Source organism: Trichoderma asperellum, chromosome 1 (assembly GCF_020647865.1).
Source record: "Trichoderma asperellum chromosome 1, complete sequence".
NCBI classification, from domain to species: domain Eukaryota; kingdom Fungi; phylum Ascomycota; class Sordariomycetes; order Hypocreales; family Hypocreaceae; genus Trichoderma; species Trichoderma asperellum.
Window position 1 is genome coordinate 226769 of NC_089415.1, and position 23164 is coordinate 249932.

At 45.7% G+C, this 23164-nt stretch overlaps 5 protein-coding genes across 5 annotated transcripts; 2 read left to right on the plus strand and 3 right to left on the minus strand.

The window, feature by feature from the left end:
- Positions 1 to 166: 166 nt before the first annotated feature.
- On the minus strand, positions 167 to 769 carry TrAFT101_000032 (uncharacterized protein; the record flags this gene model as incomplete). Its single annotated transcript, XM_024901532.2, has 1 exon — positions 167 to 769. One exon carries the CDS (start codon positions 767 to 769, stop codon positions 167 to 169), a length of 603 nt encoding a protein of 200 aa, XP_024754683.2.
- A 753-nt stretch (positions 770 to 1522) lies between these two features.
- TrAFT101_000033 (uncharacterized protein) lies at positions 1523 to 3224 on the plus strand (the record flags this gene model as incomplete). The annotated part of the gene is made up of 4 exons (XM_024902192.2): positions 1523 to 2124; positions 2184 to 2580; positions 2640 to 2844; positions 2901 to 3224. 4 exons carry the CDS (start codon positions 1523 to 1525, stop codon positions 3194 to 3196), a joined length of 1500 nt encoding a protein of 499 aa, XP_024754684.2. The 3' UTR covers positions 3197 to 3224.
- Positions 3225 to 3292: 68 nt separating this feature from the next.
- On the minus strand, positions 3293 to 4502 carry TrAFT101_000034 (uncharacterized protein; the record flags this gene model as incomplete). The annotated part of the gene is made up of 4 exons (XM_024904708.1): positions 3293 to 3624; positions 3737 to 4064; positions 4128 to 4289; positions 4344 to 4502. The coding sequence occupies 4 exons, from the start codon at positions 4500 to 4502 to the stop codon at positions 3293 to 3295; spliced, it is 981 nt and encodes a 326-aa protein (XP_024754685.1).
- Positions 4503 to 5411: 909 nt separating this feature from the next.
- On the plus strand, positions 5412 to 22224 carry TrAFT101_000035 (NRPS; the record flags this gene model as incomplete). The annotated part of the gene is made up of 6 exons (XM_066125889.1): positions 5412 to 6025; positions 6173 to 15306; positions 15394 to 18228; positions 18304 to 19389; positions 19455 to 20466; positions 20529 to 22224. The coding sequence occupies 6 exons, from the start codon at positions 5412 to 5414 to the stop codon at positions 22222 to 22224; spliced, it is 16377 nt and encodes a 5458-aa protein (XP_065981986.1).
- Positions 22225 to 22508: 284 nt separating this feature from the next.
- TrAFT101_000036 (uncharacterized protein) lies at positions 22509 to 22760 on the minus strand (the record flags this gene model as incomplete). The annotated part of the gene is made up of 1 exon (XM_066125890.1): positions 22509 to 22760. The coding sequence occupies one exon, from the start codon at positions 22758 to 22760 to the stop codon at positions 22509 to 22511; it is 252 nt and encodes an 83-aa protein (XP_065981987.1).
- Between the last annotated feature and the right edge of the window lie 404 nt (positions 22761 to 23164).

The following is a 23164-nucleotide window of genomic DNA, read 5'->3' on the forward strand; positions in this document are numbered from 1 at the left end:
AAGATAATAAAAATGTGCCGGGGCGGAACTGACAAGAGTTAGCACAGAATATATAGCATACCTATTTGCAAAACGTGTAGGCTCCTTTCCGTTCCAGTTATGCACGTCATGATCTTTGCATATTCGGCATGTTCCGCATCCACAAAGCAATAGAAATGAAAAAAAATTATGCAACATACCCAGATATTGCTGCGACTACATCGAGTAGAGATTCCTGAGGAAGGACGCTAATTGCTGGAGATACCTCGCGGAAAACGGCGGCGACAAGCTCTATCCGTGAGAGTGCTCTGTCGCTTGGAAATAAAGCCGTAGCTCCTTGACGACACATAACAGGAGTATTAGGCATTGATCTTACAATTGGAGTTTCTTCAGGAAGCCAGGTCTGGAGCTGAGCTACTGAAATTCCAGGACACATTGTAACCACAGTTGGCCGTGATGTTACATCTAGAGTTTTAATGATGCCAGCCAACTCTAGGCAGATCTTTGGCACATCTATTGGGAGAGTACAGATAAGAACAACATGAGAGTCGGATTGTTGTGAAGTGACCGTACTCCAAATGGTCGGGTCCAGATTATTATTCGTAACAGTAGCAAGGGGAAACTTCGCTTTCAATTCGTCGATCTGCTCCTGTCGACGAGCTGTAACTGAGATTTTGCATCCATCTCTCCAGCTACTATTTGTCGAGTAAATTCCACTTATGAGGGCCTGTGCAAGACATCCGCCTCCTATGAATGTGAGTTGATTAGGTGTTGACTTTCCAGATTCCATAGCTTTCAAATTGGGTTGTGTCAAAGTCTCATCCGGGAACTATTTGTGTGTATTAGGCGCAGAATAATTGAACAAAGTAATATGAAGACTCTTCAAGATAACCTCTATGATAACTCTTCAGTAATGTGTGCTGACTTGATATTAAGACAAATGACGGTGTAAATGAATACCCACTTTTTTGGTGCTTATAGCTGGGCGCGATATACTCAATGCGAACGATGTTGCGTATTGCAGTTTCCTGATCTTACTTCAACAAAAGAGAGATGCACTAAACAAAGTCTTAATTTCCATATTCGATTATGTACCATCTAATAACTCGCTTATTGAATTGCGTAATAGACTTGATTTGGCCAAAATCTTACTGTTCATGGGGGTCGTTCTAAATGCCAACCATGTAAGTCTTGTATTACAGAGGGTATCGAATCGATGGTCCAAAGCTACGCTACACACGTCGTCTCCGCAGCTCCCGGGCTTTAACAAAGGTTCCTTCATTGCTCGAGAGAGATGATCCTTGGGCATCCACCTCCCTAATCTATTTGTGGTTTTGTTCTGGATAATAGCCCCGTACTAGGTACTCGTATACGAAATCTTGGAGAAGCGTGAGCTGTCTTATTTCTACCTATCGGCCAACTATAAAGGCGGATCTCCACATGGGGAAGAAGAACAGCAGGGTTCCGTAAACAAAGCTCGGATCACCAAGACGAGAAAGAAAACATTCTAGGTGGTAATGGAACTTCCAGATAACGGTTGACAATGCCTGCACCAGATGATGGCCCAGAGTCTTCACCTCTCATACAGGCATCTGATGAAGATACAGAGAGCAGAGAGCAACAGAAAGCAGACATCTTCGAATGGGGCAAAGTTGCTATTCAGAATGCCGCTTTGGCAGCAACTTTTCTCGTCCTATATGCATTCGCCGACATCTTGAGATATATATCAACAGTTCGTCTTGTCGAACTCGGCATTTGTCGTGAGCATTTTCTCCAAAGCGACCCCCAATCTGAAGAATATTATCGCAACATTCCAGAGCATCTCTGCAAGCTACCAAGCATTCAGCAGCGGCTCGCACACCTACGTGGCTATTTGGCAGCTTTGGAAGCCATTGTTGGTCTAGTCTTTACACTCCCATACGGCCTGCTTGTTGACCGCATTGGAGAGCGCCTGGTTGCTGGGATCAACGTTATAGGATACTTGCTCTCCTGCGCATGGATTATCGTGGTTTGCTACTGTTGGCAGATTTTCCCCATATGGAGCGCCGTGCTAGCACCGCTATTCAGGATAATTGGTGGCGGATCACCAATTCTCTCATCAATCATATACTCAATTGCAGCGAAAAGTACTCCGGATTCCAGCAGGTAAGTCCCCCACGCCAGCATCCAATTTGGGGCTATGGACGCACTAACTGTACCCACAGATCTCTGTGTTTCTTTTTTTTCATGGCTGCACAGCTCCTGACCGAAATCATATCAATCACGGTAGCGGCGCAATTACTTGACCATAATCTTCTATTTACGCTCATGATTATAAATTTTCCTGTTGGCCTTTTATGCCTTGCCACGCTTTCTATCATCCGCCCCTGCGCGACTCATCCTGCCGCTCCACTACTAAGAGATGGGTATGAGTCGGTGAGAGGATCAGCAACAAAGGTTCTTGGGTCTATTCGAGGCAGCAGCCACGTTCTTTCGGAACTTTTGCAAGACAGTAATGTTGTTGCACTACTCGTTACAGTCCCTGTGGCCAAGCTCGTGAACCCTGTTACCGAACTAATGCTTCAGTATATTGCTAAAAAATTTGACCTATCGCTTGCCTCAGTCAGTTACAGATCCACATCCTTCCTCCTACGTTGGCCTATTTTCTCACTGGTAGCTAGGCTAGTCGAGCGTTGTCTATTCAAGCAATCGAAAGTTTGATCATTTTTATCGTCATTCTACCAATCCTGAAGAGAGTTTTTGAAGTCAGGCTCCATATTGTATCTGCAAAAGCGGACCTATTCATTGCCCAGTATGGCTTTTTGTTCATGAGCGCTGGCTGCATCATTATGGCGGTATCTCAATCATTGGCGGCCTTTATTGCAGGTCGGGATTATTTACTCCCTCAACTTACTCGCATCCGGCTAACTGTAATCTCGCAGGGCTTTTCGTATTCACACTTGGTTGCAGCACAAGGCCAGCTCTACAGTCTCTGCTAACCGATCTAGTTAAGCGTGAGCATATCTCTGTTCTTTATGCTATTATTGCGGTTTGTGATGGTATAGGATCAGCCGCTGGTGCGTTTATACTCAACCGATCCTTTGCAATTGCCATTGGGTGGGATAATAAGTTGTATCTCGGATTGCCATTCGTTATCGGCATGGCGTGTTATATTCTTGGCTTCGTGGGATCCATGCTCGTGAGGGGCGATGCGCTTCTATTAAACCGGAATGGGTAGCTGGAGAACTGCTCTACGCAACCTCCTGGCATTTTCGATGAATTGTTTCAAGATGGGTTCCTTCAAATTACATCTTATCCTATCCTACGAAGAATGCTAGTATGTTCCTGAGATTCTCATATGCTGAAACTCGCCCGCTGTCATAAATGACACATCTTTTGCTTTCGCTGTGTCGTGTAGCAATGGGCGTAAACTCGCCGCTCGATTAGGCTTCGCAAAATACGCAATGGAAAAGCGTTCCTCCACCGTATCCTGCATTGGTCTCGTCTGATCTTCCTGCGCTAATAAGACAGGCAAGTGTACACGATGCCGAGCGCTGCATAATCCGGTCCACATCTGCAGACAATCTCCCACATTGAGTATACACTCGTAACGCCCGCCACTCTCGATATCAACAAATTCACCACTTCCGGACGGCAGCTCCATTTCTAGGGAAACCGTTAGCAGCTTCTTCATTAAGGCTAGCTTAGGCAAAGAAAGCGCATGGAAAGTGGGGGAGATTTGCGCCAACTGGGAAACAAAATTGAACATAATTCTTACGCAATCCACCGACGTCGTCTTGGAACAATATAGTAATGGTGCCAAAATCAGTGTGAGCTGCAATACGAGTCGAGTGGGAAAATTCGCCACGTGGTACGGCAGGATAATGCGTCAAGCGCAGTTCGTTTGACTGCTCAGAATGCAGCTGACTCAGAGTCTGCCTGGGGAGCCCTAGGCCAACGGAAATGGCTTCAAGAATGGCTAGTTCGGCGCGATAGCAACTTGAAAAGAATGATGTGAAAGTGGGCTGAAATGCGTCGTGCACACCGGGTGGCGGCCATATGTTGCCATAAAGTGCATCTTGTGGTGATCCAATGTCATATGATTCCTAGTCGAGCGAATTGGTTATCAGAGTGTGAAATCTGTGAAAGTCCGGTGCTCGCTGGCAAACCTTCATATCCTTAAGCAGGGGCCTTAGTACAGACGTGCCATGGTTTGAGACGGCAGAGACATTCTCAATGCCGAATGCACTGTAACCTCGGTGGGGGTTTGCTGTGGGAGGGTGGGGAGACTTCAGTTTCTGGTCCAAAGGCAGCTGGAAAAACTCTCGACTCTAGCGAGTGGTTAGCGTACGCTTTGCATTTCAATGCACACAAGATTGCTCAACTGTCTCAAAGGCTCCGTCGATATCTGATGGCGGAATGCCAATATTGACCAATCTAGCAAAGCCAAACTGCTTCAAGCTCGACACAAGTTGACGGCAAAAGCCCTCCCGCTCAGAGGGATTGGTGCTATAAAAATGGGAGAAATCAAGCCGCTCGAACATGGTTTGATGTTAGACAATGTAGGGCTATCAGATACCTTATTCTTCCTAGTTGTTCAAATGCTACGGAGCATTGTAATAATATTATCCGTTGTAAGACGTCGTATTTAACATGCTGTGGCTTCCAAGGGAGACAATGTTACAATGACCCAAGTCGTGCCATGGTGTCGGGACGGCTTGGAACTAAGGCCGCATATCCTTTGCTAGTACGGAGTAGGTCCACGATCTTTTGGAAACTCTACACATGCTAGAGTACGGGGAAATGATTGAACTGCCCCAGGGGTATCACACCATGGCGAGTAACTAGCCACCGTAAACAGGTTAAAATCCACCCATGGGAGATAACATTGGTAATAGAAACCTCGGTAGTGCTGATTTTTGGCTGTATTGGATCAGCACATGTTGCGGGTGCGCGGTAAGCAAAAGGCATCCTCCGCAGTTGCGTTTTGTGAGGCCCATAATACTATCTCATTTTTGCAAAGGTAAAACATCACCTAGTAGTTTGTGGAATACATGAATGTTAGGTCAAGATGAAATCTAATGAATACGCACGGGATTTAGCCTAGGATACTATATATATCAAAGTCACTAAGCTATAGGGTACAGAGCTCTCGCGGGCTGAACAATGACATTTACGTACGTTATCTTGTCCTCTGCAATCTTTAGCTTGTTTTTACTAATACTCGCAGAAGCTTGCAGGTAAAACGCACCATATGCCGTGATTGTTTCTACACAAACGGATGAGCTGGAACTTGAATACTTATCTTCGCCTGCGAACAGCTCCGCAGATAACATGAAATCCTAGTAGGGGTATTTCATTATACCTCCACCTCAGTCAATAATTCCGCAAGTATACAGCAACGGAGAACGTAAGCCAAGTTACAAGTTTTGACCATAATTGTACTTTCGAACATGTCTGAGACACAAGGTCTCGATAGCTCAGCCAAGGTCATGGCAGATGAACGATTCGTCCCACCCAACTCTAAGAGTGATTCCGTGTCAGAACAAGACCTTGATCAGATATGGACTTGGAATGCTTCGATACCGCCTGCAGTGGAAGGTTGCGTTCACGATCTGATCAAGGAAATCGCTCGGAACCAGCCAGATGCACTAGCAATTTGCGCCTGGGATGGTGATTTGACCTATTCTCAGTTGGACAACCTGGCTAACGAGGTTGCCCATCGTATTCTCGAGTTTGGCATCGAACCAAAGTCGAACATACCAATTTTATGTCCAAAGTCACGATGGACTTGTATCGCAATGCTTGGTGTGATCAAAGCAGGATGCAGCGCGATCGCCCTTGATGGGACTCAGCCTGATACAAGATTGCGATCAATCGTCCACCAGACAAAACCTAGATTAATCGTTTCATCAGCTACATATGCCTCAAGGGCGGCTCTGTTGATGGATGTGCCAGTCCTTCAGCTTGATGACACATTATTGGAAGTTCAGGAACTCCCAAGGGAGCATTTATCTTCATTACCCTCTGTTTTGCCATCCGATATTGTGTATATATCGTTCACGTCGTAAGTGGTTCTCGGCGTTTCTTTCCTTTTTAGCTTCCTTTGGGAAAACTGGACGTGGTGCTTGTGTGAAGCAGGCTACAACAGCTCTCACTTCAAGTGTATCTCTAACTTGTTGCATTATATTATTGACACATGGGGATTATATAGAGGTACGACTGGGCAGCCCAAAGGTGCCTGTATTAGCCATTCGAATGTTAGAAGTGCAGTTCACTACCAAGGCAAGAAGCTTGGATTTCACCCAGGAGCGCGTGTGTTTGACTTTGCTCCGTATTCCTTCGATGTAGCATGGAGCAACTTTTTGCATACGCTATGCGCGGGTGGCTGTCTCTGCATTGCTTCAGAGCCGGACATGGTGAACGATCTCTCGTCCGCCATAATTGCTTTCAAGGCGACCTTGATCAACATCACCCCGACTGTTCTGCGAACAATAAGTCCGATACCGCCAACTATTGAGACGGTACTTCTAAGTGGCGAAATGCCATATCGGCAAAACGTGACCGAATGGGCTGGACGCGTGAGGCTGCTTAATACCTATGGACCTACCGAATGCACTTTCAAATGTGCCTTCTCAGTCATCAATCCATCCCAGGAAGGTCGCCCAGATATCGGTACCGGAGTTGGTTTTTCTACGTGGCTTGTCGACCCTAATAATAACGACCGGCTTGCTACTATAGGAGCTGTTGGGGAGCTGTACCTCGAAGGTCCATTAGTTGGTCAGGGTTACTTATCAGATCCTGAAAAGACAGCGAGGACATTTGTCAACAATCCCCCATGGCTACTCGCAGGAAGTAGTAACCGAGCCGGCCGGCGGGGTAGACTTTACAAGACTGGAGATCTTGTAAAATATAAGCCTGATGGCAGGCTTCTATTTGTTGGCCGGAAGGATAACTCTCAGTTGAAAATACGGGGCCAAAGGGTCGAAATTGGTGATGTTGAGCATCATGTACGTGCTTGCCTTGACGACTCTCTTCCAATTATTGTCGACATTATTCAGCCCCTTGGAAGTAATAGCTTCTCTTTGGCTATGTTTGTCTCGGCGAAAAATATGGATACTGGACGCGTCAAAAATTTACTGGATGGTCTTGAAGATAGGTTACGAGATGTGTTACCAGCTTTCATGATCCCCAGCATCTACCTCCCAATCGATGATATCCCTGTCGCCTCTACCGGTAAAGTTAATCGCCGGTCATTGCGACAAATGGGAAGCGCTATGTCCTGGAATAAGATTATTGCGCTGCAATCAACAATTTTTTCCATTAAAGAATATTGCGAGCCATCTACGGACAAAGAGAAGCAGCTCCGTACGATATGGGCAGAGGTCTTGGACTTGGACACTGGCCTAATTAGCACAACAGACAATTTCCTTCGACTTGGAGGTGACTCTGTGGCTGCGATGCGTGCAGTTGCGAAGGCTCGAGAGTACGGATTGCCATTGACTGTTGCAGACCTTTTTAGGAGCTCAACGCTAAGAGATCTCGCCCGGATGACTGAGAACCAAGCACTCAGCCACGAAGCTGAGGAAATCATGCCGTTTTCCATGCTGGCTGGGACAAAGAACAAGGAGGATATTTGTAAAGAGGCTGCAATCCTATGTGGTATTGAAGTGGCCGAAATAGAAGATGTTTATCCTTGCACACCACTACAGCAAGGAATGCTCTCAATGACGAGCAGAGACGGGGACGCGTCACGTTCTGGAGGCGAGTCCCTGAAATTGAAGATGGACTACGTTTCGAGAACCGTTTTTGAACTACCCGAAGATATTGATATTGAGCGGTTACAGGGTGCATGGGGAACTACCGTCACGAGCGCATCAATTCTTCGAACAAGAATCGCTGATCTATCTGGGGAAGGCCTTGTGCAGATTGTTGTTGCGGACAGTCGTGTGCAACTGCAACAGTTTCGACATATCAACAGCTTTCTGGAGCTAGCACAGCCCATGGGGTTGGGGACTCCCTTATGCCGCGCAGGCGTGATACGAGGTGGCTCCCCATATTTCGTTCTGGAAATGCACCACGCCATATTTGATGGATGGTCCACAACACTTATTTTAGACTCCCTCGAGGCATCTTACCGACAAAACGGAGGAACGTTGCAGCCCCTTGAGCCCTTCCAGCCATTTATCAAGTATGCCTTGTCAGCAGACAGCCCAGAAGCAGCAACATTCTGGAAGTCTCAGTTTGCTGACTCCGAGGCCACCATTTTCCCATCTCCTGGCTACGTATCAGATGAAAAACTCGACATAAGTCATGAAGTCACCGATTTGGAGTGGCCACGCAGCGGTATTACACCATCTTCAGTAATACACTCGGCACTTGCATTGTTACTTGCCTCATATACAAATTCGAACGATGTCAAGTATGGAGCCACTGTAAGTGGCAGACAGGCCCCTGTTTCCGGAATATATCGAATCGCTGGTCCTACAATTGCTACAATTCCGATACGGACGAAATTTCGTTGGGATTCCACGGTGGAAACTCTTTTACAACAGGTCCAACAGCATGCCATAGAGCTCTCCGCCCATGAACAGTTTGGCCTCCAGCGTATTCAGCGCGCTCAAGAAGATAACGAAGAAGCTAGCCAATTCCAAACTCTCCTGGTTATTCAGCCAGCTACACAAGGGACAAGTCAGAAAGATGGTGGTCTCTTTTCCCATGCAAAAACCCTCAAACATAATCCCCCAACTGACATATTCAAGCAAGAGACAAATTATGCAGAGCGCAACAAGATACTTTTTAAAACCAATGGAAGTGTGCATGAAACATCCCAGTTACTTGAATTAGACACTAGGAGTGACTCTCAGCATATATCTACGTTCAGCCTTGTTACTAAAGACGGACAGGACGACAGCGTGGGCATATACAACTCGTTTGGAATGCTGATAATCTGTCAGCTAGAGGATTCTGGATTAAAACTGAAAATAAATTTCGATTCAGGCGCGATCCGGCAGAAGCAAGCCCTGCTTTTTGCAAATCAGCTGGAGCACTTGGTAAGACAGCTCTGCGGTGAACAAATGACAAAGTCACGATTGCGCAATATTGCCTCAAGCAGCGAAGGAGACCTCAAGCAAATATTCAACTGGAATACAACCTTGCCGGAGCTAGCCAATGGATTTATAACTGATTTAATTGACCAGCAAGCTGTAAACTCTCCAGATGCTATTGCTATTTCGTCATGGGATAGAGGATTTAACTACGAGGAGCTTGAGAATGCTTCAAACCGCTTAGCGTGCCGCCTTCAACAAGAGGGAGTTGGCCCAGGATCTATTGTCATATTAAGCTTCGAGAAATCCTCCTGGATGGCTATTAGCATGATATCTGCTCTGAAAATTGGAGCAGTCGTGCTACCGATGTCTGCGCCGACATCGAACAAACGAGCGCAAGCTTTAGTCGAAAGCCTACAACCCACAATTGCGATTGTATCAAATTCTTCTGATGCATATCCGTTCCGAGATCTAATCCCAACTTTTTCTATCTCTGAGTTGGTGCAGTTTAGCGACGCAGAATGGCTTCGAGTACTTCCACCCCGTGAGAACCACTGCTCAGACCCGGCTCTCATATTGTTCACCTCTGGCTCAACAGGAACGCCCAAGGCTATTCTATGGAGCCACAAAACCCTATCGAGCAATATTCAGGCGGCCAGAGATTCTTTCAATATCACAACTAGTAGCAGGGTATTTCAGTTTGCTGGATATGAATTCGACGTTAGCACAGTGGAAACACTTGCAACATTATCTGTTGGAGGTTGTTTGTGCATACCATCTGAGTCAGATAGGACCAATCGACTATCTGGAGCTATCAATGATGCCAAGGCTAATTGGCTATGTTTAACGCCTTCTGTATCTGAAACTCTTGTTTCCACAGGACTGCCCTCGTTGAAAACTCTGGTGTTCGCGGGTGAAAAATTGCAACGTAAGACTGCGTTTAGATGGACAGAGCAGCTCGATGCAGTATATAACTGGTATGGACCGGCTGAAGCTTCAGTCGCGACTTCATATTCAATTGACAAAAAGACATGGAAGAATGGAATCATTGGCACAAGTAAAGTTGGCGCGACTTGGCTTGTCGAGCCCAAAAATCCAAGAGTTCTAGCGGCAATTGGTACAATTGCGGAACTGTGCATCGAAGGGCCTCTTCTTGCGAGCTATACGGGTAAAGATAGCCAGACGTTAAACGAGAAAGCTTTCTTTTCTCCGTCTTGGTTTCGTCGCGGTACTTATGAACCGACTCCACAGAGTAGACGACTCTATCGAACTGGCGATCTTGTCAAGTACGACGTTGACGGAAACATTCTCTTTATCAGCCGAAAGCAGGACTCGCAAAGAAAGATAAGAGGCCAGAGAATAGACCTGAATGAAGTGGAGATCTATGCTCAAACTTTTCTATTTGGAAAGCTTGACGTAGCAATTGTAGCCGAAATCATTTCTCCATCGGGTAGCGGCAGCGATATTTTGGCTCTGTTTATTAGCCCCATGGGCACCGAGGCTCATGAGGAAGGCGTTGCAGGTTTCGTCAAGCGAGCCCTGCCAGCTGAAGAATTGGAAGTCTACCTGTCAAACCATCTGCCATCATACATGATACCAAGAGTCTATGTTTCTATCGAAAAAATTCCCATGAATCACTCTGGAAAGACTGACAGGAAGCGCCTGCGCTTTATCGGCAGCTCATTAACCCACGAACAATTGGCATCTATGCAGCCTTTACGAAAAGAAACACGCAAACCCTCTGGTGCTATGGAGACAAAATTACAACATATTTGGTCCGAAGTTATTGGCATTGATGGTGATGCGATATATGCTAACGACAGTTTTTTCCGCTTAGGAGGCGATTCCATTACAGCCATGCGCCTGGTAGCATCCGCACGTAAACAAGGATATTTATTGACGGTTGCAGATATTTTCGAAGCGCCCCAACTTGAGAAAATGGCATTCAAGATTAAGCACGATATTAGTGCTCTCGAGGAGGTAGTGCGTCCGTTTTCACTTCTCGGAAACGGCATTAGCGAGGCCGAAGGTCGTTCATTTGCGGCCAGACTGTGCTCAGTTTCGGAATCTCAAGTGGTTGACATTTACCCTTGCACATCCCTACAGCAAGGTTTACTGGCTCTAGGAGCTAGGAAACATGGACAATACGTTTCACGCAGTGTTTTAGGACTGCAAGCCGAAGTTGACACTGAGCGACTTCAGCAGGCGTGGCTGGCTACAGTGGAAAAACTACCAATCTTGAGAACACGAATCATCGATATTCCTCGCCAAGGGTTGGTGCAGGTAGTTCTCGAGGCGTCTCCTTTACGATCTGGCCAAGATGTGGAAGCCTATGTCCGGGATGATGAACTGGAGCCGATGGGTTTGGGGACAGAACTCTGCCGCGCCGCCATCATTGGTCGCAATTTCATATTCACAATCCATCACTGTACGTATGATGGTGACTCACTGAAGATGATTCTGGATGAGATTGAGTCACAGTACTATGGAAAACCTGGATTGGCTGTTACACCGTTCCAAAACTTCATCAAGCACCTAAGCCAAGTAACCCATCAGGACGCATCTAAATTTTGGCAAAACCACCTTGCAAATTTAGAACCTCGACAATTCCCGGTTCTACCATCTTCGGACTATCAGCCACAGGCAAATGAAGAACTTGAGCATTCAATTTCACTGAAATGGCCACATACTGGAACGACGCCGTCCACAATAATACGGTCATCTTGGGCAATTCTAGCTGCTCAATACACGTCATGCAGTGATGTAATGTTTGGACTGACAGTCAGTGGACGTCAAGCAAACCTCAAAGGCATAGAAAACTGTGTTGGACCAACCATATCGACAATACCTGTTGCGGTTTCGTTGAATTGGAGCGAGGCCGTTGGAGAATTTCTTAATCGATTGCAACGTCAAATGATCGATATAACGCCCTATGAACAGTTTGGACTACAAAACATTGAGAATCTATACAAGCATTTGGATTCTTCCATGATACAAACTCTGCTTGTGGTGCAGCCCATAGCTGAAGGAAAGAGGCTGCATGAAGATAACCTGTTGTTCAAAGCTCGAAGCTTCTCGGCAAATCTTAGTACACAAGGCACCGATCCTTTCAATACATATGCTCTGATGATTATTTGCGAATTAGCATCCAATGGGCTGCGTTTGCGAATGAGTTTTGATAGCAATATCATTGAGAAAGAGCAAATGCGTCGCATGGCGCATCAGTTTGAGACTATACTTGGACAAATATGCTCGGAAAATATGGCGGCAGCTACACTTGATGCAATTCAGACAGTCAGCAACAACGACCTGGAATTTTTCTGGAGTAAAAATGCAAAGCTTCCTAGCGAGACAAATACATGCATTCACGATATTATCACGGCCGCAGCAACAGCGCATCCAGATAAGATTGCCATAGATGCTTGGGACGGACAGTTTTCCTACCAAGAAGTTGAAGACCTTTCAACTACTCTTTGTCAAAGACTGATGCAGCTGGGAACTGAAAAGGGTTCAGTTGTTGCACTTTGTTTTGAAAAATCTAAATGGGCTCCCGTCGCTCAAATTGCTGTTTTTAAAGCTGGAGCTGTTAGTTTGCTGCAATCCAGTGCCGTTCCTGGGCGTCGAATTGCCGCCGTCTTTAAAAATGCCAATGTCAAGATCGCATTGGTCTCTGAGTCTCTCATCGAGATGATTTCTCTACATGCCAACAGTTTTACGATCGAACAACTGTTGGCGACACCCTATCAAGATGTACGCATGCCATTACCGATATTGGAAATGAGCGATCCAGCTGCTATTCTTGTTTCATCTGGAAGCACAGGAGAACCAAAACAAATACTCTGGAGCCATAGAACGGTGTCGGGAAACGCAAAAGCTCACAGTGAACACCTGTCAATTGATGCATCTTCTCGAATCTTCCAGTTTGCCTCATATGATTTCGACCTTGGCACTATCGAGGTAATGTCTGCGCTTGCCAGTTTAGGTTGTGTGTGTATACCATCAGAAGCTCAGAGGCTGGATGGATTGTCAGCCGCCATCAATAACTTGGGAGTCAATCATATTAATGTTACCCCTTCGACGGCCAAACTTCTTCGCCCTGAAGATATGCCCAATCTATCGACCCTCGTATTCGCTGGTGAGAACCTCACTCGGCAGGACGTCGATAGATGGAAGGGGAAAAGTCAAAAAATTATCAATTGGTACGGACCTGCTGAATGTTCTGTGGCGACTTTCTGCGCTGTTGATGACGAGACGTGGCGTAGCGGTGTTATTGCGCGGATTGATTCGAGACATCCGACCCTCTGCTGGCTCATTGATCCGAGAGACTACAACAAGCTGGTACCTTTTGGTGCTGTTGGCGAAATTGCACTCGAAGGGCCCATGTGCGCTGAGGGCTACCTTGGAAATCAGACGAAAACAGACCTTTCATTCTGTAGAGACCCAAGGTTCCTAGAATTTGGGCAAGGAATGGGTAAATCTGGTAGACCAGGCCGCATTTATCGTACTGGCGATCTGGCTAGATATGATACCAACGGCGATTTGATCTTTTTGGGCAGGAAGGACTTTCAACTCAAAGTCCGAGGCCAACTTGTTGCCCCGCAAGAGGTAGAGCATTCTATACGGCAATGTCTTGTGGGTGGAGACGAAGTTCAAGTGGTGGTAGATGCTGTCGTGCCTAAACATAGTGGCAACCTTACTCTTGTTGCATTTGTCAACTTGGCTACTCAAGATGAAGTAGAAAGTCTAACGGCAGGATTAAACGAAAAGCTTAGAACTGTTCTACCACGATATGCCATTCCATCTTACTACATACCAATTCCATCCATTCCGACCACGCAAACAGGAAAGAGAGATCGAGCTCGATTACTGGAAATTGGGTCTGATTTCAACCCCCCACATCAAGAATCTGAAGGAAAGAAGCTAGAACCATCGACTCCTACCGAGATCAAACTGAGAGAACTGTGGTCTCTTGTCTTTGGGATAGATCCTTCTGAGATATCGGCAAACGACAGCTTTCTGAGAATTGGGGATTCTATACAGGCGATGCGATTGGTTGGAATATCCCGACAGCAAAATTTACGTTTATCAGTGGCTGAGATCTTCCAGCATCCTATATTGCTTGATATGGCAAAACATCTTCGGTATGTGGACGAGGAGAAAGAGGCCGTTTCCATCGGCCCATACACGCTGCTTCATCCAACGCAGCCAGTAGAGCTTTTACGTCAACAGGCAGCATCCATGTGTGACATTGCCTATGATGACGTTGAAGACTTATTTCCTTGCACGCCATTGCAAGAAGGACTATTAGCCCTGACTATAAAGCGTGAAGGCGATTACACTGGTCGCAATATATTGAAGATCAAACCATCAGTCGATATCGCTCGATTTAGAAGAGCGTGGGAGAAGGTAGTTTCTGCGTTGCCTATCCTACGAACACGGATTGTGGATCTTCCAAACCAAGGCTTATTGCAAGTCGTTATCCGCGAACACAGCTATTGGATTGAAGCAGATGATATCAACGAGTATCTCACAAGGGAGAGGCAACTATATATGGGACTTGGGTCCCCCCTCATGAGATGTGGGCTCGTTTCGAAAAATCCTAGCAAAGACCGAGCGCGTTCAGGAAACAGCAAGAAGGAATCATATTTTGTATTGACGATGCATCATTCCATCTACGATGGCCTAACTACGCCATTAATATTCGAAACATTAGAAAATTTCTACAACGGCAAGACACCATTAACTCACTCTAATCTCCAGTCATTTGTCAAATATATGGGAAACGTAGACAGGAAAGCCCAAATCAACTTCTGGGAAGCTCAGTTCAAGGATTTAGAGGCTGTGCAATTCCCTGCCCTGCCATCCCCAACATATCAACCACGGACGAATTCCATTTTAGAGTGGTCGATTAGAGATATCACTTGGCGAACGGATAATATCACTCCGTCGACAGTGATGCGCTCGGCATTCGCACTACTATGCTCGCAGTATTCCAATTCAACGGATGTTGTATTTGGAACAGTGGTAGATGGGCGCAAGGCTCCAGTTGAAGGTATTGAGAGGCTAGTAGGCCCTACCATTGCTACTGTGCCAATCAGAGCCAAAATCAACAAAGAAATAACCATTGCGAAACTCCTTAATGAAATGCAGTATCAAGCGACCGATATGATCCCATACGAACAAATGGGGCTATCGGCAATACGCTTGATAAGTGATGAAGCGCAACAAGCGTGTCAATTCCAAGCGTTCTTGGTCATCCAACCGCAGGAGCAAAATACGAAGGAAAATGATCTTTTTAATTGTGAATCTACACCGGCTGATTCTGAGGTTGAATCTCGTCGTTACCATGGGTTTAACTCATACGCATTCTCCTTGATTTCTACTTTAGTTGAGAATGAGCTAAAATTGGAATTTTGCTTCGATTCGACTGTTATCGAGAATGAAACGATCCAAAGGATGGCAGCCAACTTTGACCAATTGCTGAAAAATCTTTGTTCACATACTCTAGACGATTCATCGGTTGCAGATATTACTACGGCAAGCGACCAGGACCTCAATGAGATATGGAAATGGAACTCTGATCAACCAGAGAGCATTGAACGATGTGTCCATCATCTTATTGAAGAGATTGCCCGGATCCAACCAGATGCTTTAGCAATTTCTGCTTGGGATGGAGACTTGAGCTACGCGCTTTTGGATTGCCTAGCCAACGCAGTTGCCTATAAGTTGGTCGAAATCGGTGTTGAGCGGAATATGATCATTCCAATTTGTTCTGAGAAGTCAAAATTTGCCATGGTAGCGTTTCTTGGTATTATTAAAGCGGGAGGCGCCGCCCTTCTGTTGGATCCCACTTTGCCCGCCTCACGTCTTAGGTCAATCATCGACCAAGTCAATCCATTGTTGATTCTGACCTCTGCCTTACAAGAATCACTGAGTTCTACTTTGAGTACAAAGACTTTGCTCGTGAGCGACAGCTCAGACTTTATTCAATCTACCATGGCCAAAGAAGCAGGCCGTGTTACTAAAGAGTTGCCATTTGTTGACCCTTCTGATCTATTGTACGCAATTTTTACAAGTGGAAGTACAGGAACGCCCAAAGGTTGTCTCATGCAGCACCGAAACTTTAGCAGCGCGGTATTACATCAACGAAGCGTTTTAAGGCTCCATAATCGCTCACGAATGTACGATTTCTCATCATATGCGTTCGATGCATCTTACTGGAGCGCCTTCCATATTCTCACTGCCGGTGGAACTCTATGTATCCCAAGTGATGCAGAAAGAAAGAACAATCTGACGGAGAGCATTCGGAGATTTTGCGCCACAGACATCTTCCTCACTCCTTCCACAGCACGTCTAATTGACTCTTCACTAACACCGACGTTGCGCAATGTTCATCTTGGTGGCGAAGAGGTTACAAAGGACGACGTTACTCGGTGGTTGCCGTATGCGAACACTTTTGTATCTTACGGACCAGCTGAATGCTCTGCGGGAACACTATACTATAACGTGCCAAATATAATACCATCGCGACTATCTATAGGCAATCCCGTAGGCGTCTCCGCTTGGGTTGTGGACCCTGAAAACAGTGAGCGCTTATTACCGATCGAGTCTGTGGGAGAACTGTGTTTGGAGGGAGCATTGGTTGGCAAAGGCTATCTGGAAGACAAAGAAAATACACAACGATCATTCATTGAGAACCCACAATGGCTACTAAATGGAAGTCCTGACGGTTCCATACCTGGACGAAAAGGTCGACTCTACAAAACAGGAGATCTCGTAAAATACAATTCCATTGACGGAACATTCATATTCGTTGGAAGAAAGGATACACAAGTTAAGCTCCGAGGACAAAGAATCGAGCTCTCTGAAGTTGAGCACCATGTCCGAAGCTGCTTGCTTACAAGGCTGAAAATTCATACAGCAGTCGCAGAAATTATTACTCCAAAGATTACGGGAAGATCAGCGCTAGTTGTGTTTATCCAGCTTCAAAAGGCTGATGGCGTCAACATATGGGATGTTATGGATGATGTTGAGCACGAGTTGTGTCAACGACTGCCATCTTACATGATCCCGGCAGCCTTTATACCGCTGGAAAATATTCCACTTGGGATGAGTGGTAAAACGGATCGGAAACGTCTGCGCCAGTTGGGGAGTTATTTAACCCTAGAACAACTAGCCGGCCCAGGGAGTTCCTCAGATGGCAAATCACAGCTGACCGAGTCAGAATCTCATCTTCAACAACTGTGGGTGGCTGTTCTAGAAGTTCCAGCGGACAAAATTGGAAAAAATAGTAGCTTTTTGAGACTTGGGGGAGATTCAATATCTGCTATGAGGTTAACCGCTGTGGCTCATAGTCAGGGAGTCAATCTGACTGTGCAAAACATCCTTGGGGCAACGCGGTTGTCTGAAATGGCAAGATTTATGACATACTTTGAATCAGAGGACTCTGCGGCGCATGGTAACATGATTTTACCGTTTTCACTGCTCAAAAGTCCATACTCAAAAGACCAAGCTTTTGCATACATATCCAGACAGTGTGCAGTCGACATCTCACAAATCGAGGACATATTCCCTTGTACCGGAGTACAGAAGTCCCTTCTCTCAATGACAGCAAAATCCGAAAACTCATATATAGCCAGATTTTCTTTGCGGTTGCGCGACGATGTCGATATAGAGCGTCTCCGGAATGCTTGGCAAAGAGTGAGTCAGGCTGCAGCACCTATTCTGCGCTACAGAATAGTCGACGTTCCATCGGAAGGTCTTGTTCAAGTGCAGATAAAGGAATCTATCAATTGGAAAACCTATGGAAGTATTGAAGCATATCTTGCGCAAGATCAAAGCGAATCGATGGGGTTGAACAAACGCCTTACTCGACTTGCAATTATCCAAGGCCCCAGTATTCAAGGGCGGCTTTGCCTCATCACTCAACATCATGCGATTTATGATGGTTACTCATTGAATCTACTTCTGGCAGAAGTAACAAAAGCATATGCTGGTATTGTAGGCGATGGTCTCATTGCCCCCTTTCAACGGTTTATCCAGCACATCATGAAGGTTGATCAGGATAAAGCAAGAAAATTCTGGAGTAATCAATTTTCAGAGTTGGAGGCGATCCCATTTCCAGCCTTGCCGCATCAAAATTATCAACCGAAAGCCGACAGCACTGTTCGACGTCATCTAACAGACATGAAATGGCAGAACACAGACGCCACGGCTTCAACAAGTAAGTGCTCAACAACGGAGCGATCAGTACTCATGACATTTGGTTGCTGAGGTTACTAATTTTGGTATCTCGCAGTTATTAGAACAGCTTGGTCCATTCTCACAGCTCGCTACACGGATTCGAACGATGTGATTTTTGGAGCAATGGTCACTGGACGGCAAGCGCCTTTAGTTGGTCTCGATCGCATGATCGCGCCTCTTATTAATGCCATCCCTGTGAGAGTCAAGATAGACCCAAAAGCGACGGTGGATAGGTTGCTACAAAGCGTGCAAGCACAAGCAATTACAATGATTGCCTATGAGCAGACCGAATTGCTTGATATTCGACGGATCGACACAGATGCAGAGAGCGCAAGTCGATTTAATACCTTATTAGTTGTACAGCCTCCAAGCCAAACTGAATATGCGGATGGAGGCGGTAGTCTATTCCAGCATCAACCTGAAGTTGTTTCTACTCAGGATGGCCTTGACGACTTTAATCCAAATGCTGCCATGGTGATGTGTCAGTTGGCCAAGCCCAACGATCTCAAGCTGGAAATTAGCTTCGACTCCAACATCATTGATTCGGCTCAAATGGAGCGCATCGCCAATCAGTTCGAGCACATTTTGCGCCAGATTTGCAATTCGACTACTCAAGCGGTAGAAGATATCGATCTGCTTAGTGCACAAGACATTAAGGAGCTATGGAATTGGAATGGCTCAGTACCCACTGCAGTCCACGAGTGTGTGCATGATATAATTGGGAACACAATGAAAAGACAGCCTCAAGCAATGGCAATATGTTCTTGGGATGGAAGCTTGACGTATTCTGAGCTGGATAATCTATCATATCGTCTGGCATCTCACTTGGTCGCTCTAGGTGTTCAACCTGGAAGTATAGTTCCTCTCTGCTTCGAAAAGTCAGTGTGGTATCCTGTTGCAGCTCTTGGCGTAATGAGGGCTGGAGGGACATGCATCGCTATGGACTCGACTCAACCAGAATTGCGACTGAGATCAATTGTCCAACAGGTTAACCCTAGACTGATTCTGTCTTCTGTTAACAATGAAGCGTTGGCAAGCCGCCTCTCCGAAACTACTGTGGTCAGTATTGATCGTAGTCGCATTCCAGAAGCGCCCACGGACTTCATGCTACCCAATATTAGCCCTTCAGACTTATTATATGGTACGTCTCATTCGATTCTACTTTCATTCAACAAGTCATTATGCTGACGTTAGTGATATGAGTAGTTGTATTCACAAGCGGATCCACAGGCGTGCCTAAAGGCATATTGACGACACATGAAAACTTTGCCTCTGCAGCTACCCATCAAAAAGATATCCTGCATATACATGAAGGAACCCGTGTCTTTGACTTTGTATCATATAGTTTTGATGTTTCCTGGTCCAACCACCTACAGACATTGATATGTGGAGGTTGTCTATGTATTCCATCAGAGTGGGAGCGCAAAAACGACATCGCCGGCGCGTTCAATAGGATGAAGTGTGATTATGTGTATTTTACACCTTCGGTTGCCCGATCCCAGGAGCCATCCTCGATGCCTGGCATCAAGATTTTGGCAATGGGAGGCGAGCCTATTCAGGCATCTGAAATATCTCGCTGGACTCAGGCGGAAACTGTTATAGGAATTTATGGGCCAGCCGAATGCGCTCAAGCACTATCGTTTGCTTGCCTGGACTCCAAAACACGGAACAATCACGTCGGAAATCCGTTTGGTGCGAGGACTTGGCTCGTACAACCAGGTCGCCCAGACCGCCTTGCCGCTATTGGCACCGTTGGAGAGCTCATGATTGAAGGGCCAACCGTTAGCAAAGGATACTTTGGCGATACAAGCAAGACGAAAGCAGCCTATATTCAGGATCCGACATGGCTCTCGCTAGGCGCGGGGCAACATCCAGGGCGTCACGGTACACTTTACAAGACCGGCGATCTCTTGCGCTACAACTCGGATGGGTCCATGGACTTCTTGGGGAGGAAAGACGGTCTAATCAAGCTTCGAGGTCAACGAATTGAGCTGGCGGAAGTGGAATATCATGTACGCTCCTGTCTCGGCGATCCCAGCTTGTGTGATGGCATCGCTGCGGAGATCATTGTGCCACAAAATGGCACCAACCCAATTCTCGCCATTTTCTTGAGCCTTTCTGAAGAAAATACAATCCAACTCAAGGAAGACGTACAGTCAAAGCTTAGACGAGTCATGGAAGGGTTGGAAGAGAAGCTATGGGATCGTGTTCCGCAGTAGTAAGTATTTCCTTGGCTTTCAATATGAGTGTATGGGAAATTGCTGACTTGATTCCGTATAGTATGGTCCCTGGAGCATACATTCATGTAGGAAAGATTCCTATGACAACCACAAACAAAACAGATCGACGGTCTCTACGGGAACTTGGAAGTAAGCGAACCCTAGAGCAGCTTGTGGAACTACAATCTCATGGGAAACCGCGAATCTTGCCATCCACTCTAATGGAAAAAAGGCTTCAGACCTTATGGTCTTCTGTTCTTGAGATCAACGCTGAAAATATTGGTGCTGAGAGTAGCTTTCTCCGCATTGGCGGAGAGTCAATTGCCGCTATGCGACTAGTCTCAGCGGCACGGGAGCAAAACTTGTCGCTGACCGTTGCAGACATTTTCAAGTCACCGCGTTTGTCCGAATTGGCATTATTGGTCAAAGAAGTCAAGTCTGATGAATATTCCCATTTGCCATCGCCATTCTCCTTACTAGAATCTGATGACCCGCAATCCTTCCTGAAGAAATTTGTAGAGCCGGCTCTGGATGTTGATTTTGAAGCTGTCAAGGACGTGATTCCCGCAACAGATTTTCAAGAACGCTCAATATTAGATGCACTTCAGGACCCGCCGAACAGATATCCTCATTGGATTTTTGACCTACCTGCTGATGTGGATTTCCCAAAGCTTGAGCGCGCTTGCTTCGAACTATTGAATCATTTCGACATCCTGCACACTGTCTTCATCCGAGCTAATGGCCGTTTTTGGCAAGTTTTATTATCGAACTTCAAGCCAGTATACGATCATGTAGATGCAGACAACCAAGATATGGCATTGTTTATAGATTCAATCTGCGGGAAAGATCTCAAAAGACCTCGACAATTGGGTCGTTCATTCATCCGTTTCATCAGTGTCAAACACGCCTCAGGCAAGCATAAGCTTGTGTTCAGAATCTCGCATGCTCAATTTGATGGCTTTAGCTGGGGATTGGTTCTTCAAACTCTGTCGCTTATCTATAATCAGCAACAGCTATTGCCATATTCATCTTTTGCCCAGTTTATTTCCTTCAATGAGACGAAGAAGAGAGAAAGCAAGTTTTACTGGACTTCAAGGCTTCATGGATCATTATATCCAACATGGAGTTTCAGCGACTCAGCAAATAACACATACAGTACAGATGACAGATTGACAATAAAGAAAACAATTCCAATGCTAAACACTCAGAGCATTGGAGGTTTTACGCCTGCGGTGATATTCCATGCTGCGTGCGCAATCGCCCTTTCTCGCCAGTTTGATCAACAGGACGTGGTGTTTGGTCGCCTTGTGACCGGCCGTTCAATGCTACCAAGCCATCTCCAAAACGTTGTGGGCCCCTGCATGACAGAGGTCCCGATCCGAGTGTGTATAACTACAAACAGCACTCTCGCCGAAGTTGCTTCGCAGCTACAAAGCCAATTCATTGAAGATTCGTCACATGAAGCTGTAGGGATGGTCGAGATCATAAGAGACTGCACAAACTGGCCACAAAATGTAACGGATTTTGGCTGGCGAACATCCTTCCAGCAGGAAGAAGAAACTGAGTTTTCATTCTTGGGGTTACCTAGCACTGTTTCATTTTATGAACGACCCTTACTTCCTCGCAATCGTCCTGAGATATACGCCACGCCGCGAGAAGGAAGCCTTGATCTCGAATTTGAAGGCAATCGGAAACTTACATCCGAAAGTACAGTAATGAAGTTTTTAGCAGAGCTTCAATATATATTACGAGTATAGAGATAGCTATATATAAAATAGTAATAATACTATTTTATCTTACTATTCTATATTAAGTTATAATATAACTTAATAAAATTAAAACAAAAGCGTTAGTTAAGCTAGAACAACTAATTTAATATTTCTCAGCTTACACATACTGCGCAGAACTCAGGGACACATACGCGTGTACCAGAAGGTCTCAGTTTCTGGCAGTATCATCTGGTCCTCCTAACTCAGCATTACCTCAACGTTCTCCTTGAGCTTTGACAACTCCGCCCTCTGCTTCTCGTAGAAGTCATAGTTCAGCTCGGCCTTTGCGACGCGACCCACGATGAAGCTCGGACATGGAAACTCTGCTCGTGCCTGTCAGAATGTGCCGACAGATCCGATATTTCCACCTTGACAAACACAGCGTATGTGATCGGCCGGTGCACATATACCGGGTTGTCGGAGTCGCCAGCAACGTTGGTCGTGAAAACCGCGTTAACGAGGAACGTGTCGGATAGTACCGTGTCTGTCCACGACCCGTCGCAATGGAAATCGCCATTTTCCATGGCCTCACGACACCTCTCCGTGGACTTTTGTAGCAGGCATAGTTTCAAAGCGGGCAATGCCTTAAGCACGCCAGAAAAGAAGAACTCGTCGTCCACGGCCTTGAGTTAACAGTGCCCAATGTTGTACTTTTTATTTTCTTGCCAGCAGCGGGAATATAGCCAGAAGACATTAATAAGCCAAAGACAATATAGTGAAGTATAACTATAACTAAAAGCTGCTTAAATATAAAAATGCTAGAACTTATAAATAAATAAATCTAGATATAGCAAAAACCTTTTACTTTTTGAATACTGCTAAAGAAAATAATTATATTCTTTAATTTACCTAGGTAATAGTATTATTTTGATTTTTATGATAGTATTTTCTATTAATTTTATTTAGCTGCTAATATTATTTCTTATAT